At 39.3% G+C, this 5791-nt stretch overlaps 1 protein-coding gene across 1 annotated transcript; it reads left to right on the top strand.

Moving 5' to 3' along the window:
• On the top strand, positions 1-5314 carry LOC107362144 (uncharacterized). The gene is made up of 2 exons (XM_015929159.3): positions 1-992; positions 1956-5314. The coding sequence occupies exons 1-2, from the start codon at positions 396-398 to the stop codon at positions 5211-5213; spliced, it is 3855 nt and encodes a 1284-aa protein (XP_015784645.2). The 5' UTR covers positions 1-395; the 3' UTR covers positions 5214-5314.
• The last annotated feature ends 477 nt before the right edge of the window (positions 5315-5791 follow it).

The following is a 5791-nucleotide window of genomic DNA, read 5'->3' as shown; positions in this document are numbered from 1 at the left end:
TCTTTCTTGTTTACTGTCCATTCATTTTCACTTTCAACTTTTCGTTAGGCGTAACCATCGTCTACGAAAATCGAAACGAAAGCAGATTAGAAAGAAAAACAAAGAAAGGAAAAAAAAGTTTCTTTCATTTCACTTTCACTTTGCCTCCTTTTTCATCATCGTCCAGTCTCACTTGATTTTGAGCAAAGTGCCAAAGTGCCTAAGTAACTTAGATAATTATTTCGAGTTTACCATTTATACTTTGTTGGTCAGTTATTTATGTTGAATGTTAAAACATAGTTGATCAGTTTTGCTCAAGTGTGTTGATTGGTTGATCCAAGCTTAGCTTGGCTTTTTTTCTCGTCATAAATTCATAGTGTTTCCCAGTTGAACTGAATTGAACACAATCGTTAACCATGAAGTTATTAAAATTATCAAGTTGCTTGCTCATCACCTTTTTGTGCAGCCAAACTGTTTCAAGTCAATTTTTTGATCCCTCACAGTTTACCAATAGTGACCCACGTCAATCACCTTTACCGTCAAACTCACCTCAACACTTCCCTTCATTTGACCGTGGATTATTTGGTTCACAATCATCTTCACCTTTTCGTTTTTTCCACTCACCCTCATCACCCTCATCTTCAAACCTTCAAACAATCCAATCAGGTGACCCTTCAAACCCAAGTTTCACTCGATTCGGATCCTTCTCAAGGCCTTTAACCTCAGCACCAGAAGGTTTACCAGCCGATGAAATTTCAGCTCTTAACGAAGCAAACTCTCGGTTCATCAATCCATTCACACAACCTCAAGCCCAGTCATTGCCTCAACTCAACCCAAGACCCAGTCAACCCCCATCAGACTCTGCCTTTACTGGGCCTGGCAACTTCAACAGTCAACCCTCACCATTGGGTTTACCTTCACCTCAACCAGCCTCACCATTAGGGTTGCCTCAACCCAATGAGGAGAGACGCTTCAACGGTGAACCCGGGGTAGTTTATGAGGAAAATGAAAATGTAAGTCTTAATTTGTTGAAATTTACTCGCTTGAAAGAAGTGTAAAAGATAATTTAAAAAGTTAATTGATCAAATTCAATGTTAATCAGACTAATTATTTACTGATGAAAATTTAATGATACTCAATGACATTGAATGAAACAATCAAGTTGATCACGTTTTGTTTGAATTGAAAGCAACAGCAAAACAAAAGGTTGCTTCTGTTTCAATTTGTTCAAACAAAATGATTTATTTTTTTCATTATTGAATTGTATTTTTGCAGGTAAAAATTAAAATCTCCTGATAACAATCATGAACATGAATTCAGGAAAATTAAGGTGATAAATTATCACAGTAGTTGGTAGCTAAATTATCGTGATTTAGATAACATTTAACTGTATTCAAATAACCTTTAAAGTGTTTTAAAATACAACAAAAAAAACATTTCTTTTTTGGTAAACTTTCATTTCTTGATTTCAATAACTTTTCAAGTTATCAAATAAGATCATCAGCAGTGAAACAAGAAAGGATAATTTATTTATTCAATTCAGTTGAATAGTAATCATTAATTGTTATCAAGCTTCTTCATTGTTCACCTCTTTCTGACTGTTTAATCAATAGTTTAATAAAATTATTGGATGGAAAGAGTTGATCAATTTGATTGCAAGAAAACAAATTGTTTCACTTGATGGTCAATTGTTGTTTCCATTAATGTTATTGCCCTTTACTTGTTGACGGTTTTTGATTGTTTACCATTTGATAAGAAAGTTTCTTAGATTCAACTGATTAGTCTTGATTCTCATCTATTCATTCATTGTAAATGGTCAAGTTTCCTGAAACAAAATTTGAATAATAATAATGTTTGCTATCAAAATGGAATCATCTTTTTCTCATCAATTTTACCACCTTTCAATTAACTTTGGTCAATTTGCTTAGTTCATCTTGATTCTGATCTTTATTTTCTTGTATAAATTTCATTTACAGGCTGAACTTTCATCGCAAGGTCAACCACAATTTAGACCTCAATTTAGACAGCAACATTCATCTCAACCTTTTGTGAACCCAGAATTTTTCGGCTTTGGCAATCAGCAACGTCCACCCACCTCTGGTGAACAAGCTCGACCTCAGTTGCCAATACCACAGCCTCAAGAGCAACCTCAACCTCAACCTCAGTCTCAGCTATTCCAACCCCAAGAGCAGCCTAGATCACAGTTTGCACCACCTCAAGTACCCCAGCCACAGTTGAACCCACAACTCGAAGCAAACAATCAGCCACAACTCTCACCTGAAACTCAATTCCAACCCCAACCTCAAACATCTCAGCCTCAGTCACCACAATTAGCTGTCCAACCTCAGCCACAGTTTTCAGCTCAACCACAGTTTCAACATCAACATCAGCATCAACCTCAACCTCAACCTCAACCCCAACCTCAACCTCACATACCTCAACCACAAACACAGCCAGAACTTCAATTTCCTCCTCAGCCTCCATCAAACCCACAATTTCAATTCTCATCTCAGTTTCAACCACAATCCCAGCCTCAACCTCAACCTCAACCCCAGTCACAACCCCAGCCACAGCCACAACCACAACTACAACCTCAACCACAGTTTCAGTCAAATTTCCAATTCACTCCTCCTCAACTTCAACCACAGACTCAACCACAGGCTCAACCACAACTTCAGCCCGAGATTCAATTCAATCCACAGTCTCGTCCTCAACCTCAACCTAATCCACAACAGTTTACTCCCTCTGATTCTGTAAGACAACCTAACCCATCACCTCAACCTGCACTGCAATTCATCTCATTGCCTCCACCTCAAGAAGCTCAAAGACAACCCCAACCACAACGACAGCCCCGACCTCAACCTCAAGTTCAACCACAAACTCAACCTCAACCTCAGTCTCAACCTTTACCACAAAATCGTCCTGTTCCAGCCCCTAGACCAGCACCTAGACCAACTCAATCACAACCTATTGCTCCTTTTCCAGTAAATGACGACAATTTATTGATTGCTCTTTATGGTCTCGAAGCAAATCGTACATCACCACCAACATATCGTCCAGCACCGCAACCAACTTATTCTCAACCTTTATCAGCACCTACTCTTTCTCGAGATAATAATAATGATAATGATAATAATGCTAATGCTAATGGAAATAGTAATGTAAATTTCAACGTTGATCTTCCTTTACTCCGATCTTTTATGGAAGCAAACAATATCCGGGTCCATCAACACACACCACTCTATAATCTTCGAAAGGTAGAGTCCGATACACCAATAAGAACGTCCGGTGAAACATTTTCCTTTTCAACACCTTCACCAACACCATTAATCCGGATAACAACTGCACCAACAACATCAACACCATCACCATCATTAAACACATCAAATGCATTTAATTTTGGTTCTCTTCGTGATTCATTAGTCTATTCAGACGAGTTCACACGACACCAACCCAGAACCAGTAATCAATTTGATTCAAACACTTCACATGGCACTTCCTCTTTCCCATCAACATCAGCACCCTTACCAGCCCCAACCGCAGCTCCACGACCAACACAAGCATTACCCAACTACCAGCCAGACGTTGTCCGAACCTCAAATCAACCTTCAAGAACCATTGCCGTTTCAGGTCAATATCTTGGTCCTCAACTGCCTCGACGAACATACGCCCAACCAACTCAGACACCCTACCAGCCACCACGACCAACAACAACTCCTTCACCCAACACGGAATCAGCCTTTGAAGCCAACTTTGACCTGTCCGAGCCTGAAAACGATGATGAAGGTCTAGCAAATTTACGATCAACCAACTATTTCCCCGATTTACAGCGAATAAAGCCAGTTAATAGAACATCAACATCGTACTCAGTTTCAGTTTCATCATCTTCATCAGCATCTTCCTCTCCATCACTCTCATCCAACTACAACGTGGGAAACTATCCAATAACCAGTTTACCGGCAGCAACAGTAACAAGAGCAGAAGTACCAACAACAACACCATATCCAAATGAGTACATACGAGTAGCAACTTCATCCTCTTTACCATCCTCATTACCGGTAGTAACTGAACCACCTTACGGAACCAGTTTAAATAGGGCTGCAGCTTCATATGACCTAAGGTCATCCAACTATCCAAGTGAACCAGCAAACAGAGTGTTGAACATTCAAAGCTCAGGATATGGTAATGTACGTGGAGGAGCAAATCAAATAGCTCGTACTCGATACGCCAATGGTAGACAATCATCACCAAGGTCATCATCGGCAGCCTTTCCACCACCATCATCGCCATCAACAGCTAGTCCAGTTATTTATCCAATCAATTTTTACAAACATGTAGACGAATTGGTTACACCACAATCAAATCCAACAACAGTTATAACCACAACAACAACGCCTTTACCTACAACTTTCACACCAGAAGTAGCGCCATCTTTCAGTTCATCCGATTACAACAACAACAACAACATCAATGGCGACAACCCAGAAGACTCAAGTCGTCCAGTGGTTCACTCAAACGCCCGACAACCTTCCGTTCGATCAAACTCTGTACGCTCATATCTTCAGGCCAACAATTTCCGATCCAATGTACGACGAGTGGTGGCAGTAAGAAGAGGACCAAATGGTGTACGAACCAACACAATATTACGATCAACAGCCGGTTCACCCTTGGCACCATCTTCATCCTCTTCATCCTCTTCATCATTCCCAGTAGCACCAAACCAATCCCAACCCACAAGCTACCGCATCGCTCGTATTGTACCATCACAACCCTCACCAAGCAGCACAGTTGCACCACCAACAACACAAAGTCAACCCTCAACACAAGACTTGCCATCAAATGATCGAGTAAAGAGTAATTCCAATCTTCCCGCTGATACAGACGGCGATGGTGTTCCAGGTGAAGCAGGCAAAGACTACCCAACCCATGTAACCATACCTAAAACATCATTCTCATGTGCCAATGTACCCAATAATGGTTATTACGCCGATACCGAGGCTCAATGTCAGGTTGTCCATTTATGCCAATCTGGTGAAAATCAAGATAGCTTTTTATGTCCAAACGGAACCATTTTCAATCAGCAAAAATTTTCATGCCAATGGTGGTACCAAGTTGACTGTAACGCCGCTCCAACCTATTACGAGCTCAACGACAACTTTCAATCAGCTCGAATCAACCCATCTTCATCATCATCTTCAACACGAACCCGAAGTGCCAACGGACTTGCACAGTAAACCAACAACATTTTAAACAACATCAAGTTGATCAACACATTTCAATCTAAAAAAACAAATTTAAATGAAAAAAATAAACATTAAAATTGTTAACAATTAAATGCCATTTCAAGGCTCATTTGATTCTGAAAAAAAATCTCAACCCTTTTCCTCTCTCAATCATCAAAGTTGAAAATTAATCAACAGCCAAATGAAAGGTAAACGAGAGTAAAAAAATAAGTTCAATGGAGAGGAAAAACCCTGAAAAAGCTCAACTTAAAGAGAGAAAAAAAGTTGCAAATATTCATGAAAAAAACAGATTAAGCAAATTAACAGAAAAGCTGAAAAAATAAAGACTCTCAGAGCAATAAAACTGAGCATTCATTTCAGCATTTAAGGTGAATCAACCTTGCATCAAGATGATAACTTAATAAGCAACATTGAATGTTGAAAGATTCAAAGTTAATCTTTTCAAATGTGAATCATATTTTACAATTATCAAGCTTTACCATGAACAATCCAAGATACGATAAATAACGACAATAAAACTTTTCCATTGAACTCGACTTGAATTTTGTTGCAAAATTAATGAATTGCCC

This window comes from Tetranychus urticae, chromosome 1 (genome assembly GCF_039701765.1).
Source record: "Tetranychus urticae isolate SD_2017Ah chromosome 1, NJAU_TeUrti_SD_1.0, whole genome shotgun sequence".
Taxonomy (NCBI): domain Eukaryota; kingdom Metazoa; phylum Arthropoda; class Arachnida; order Trombidiformes; family Tetranychidae; genus Tetranychus; species Tetranychus urticae.
This window is presented reverse-complemented; position numbering and strand designations above follow the sequence as displayed.

Coding starts and splice junctions, on each gene's coding strand:
- LOC107362144 (XM_015929159.3), top strand. CDS start 396: ATGAAGTTATTAAAATTATCAAGTTGCTTGCTCATCACCTTTTTGTGC. Junction 993..1,955: donor TTTATGAGGAAAATGAAAAT/GTAAGTCTTAAT, acceptor TTTCATTTACAG/GCTGAACTTTCATCGCAAGG.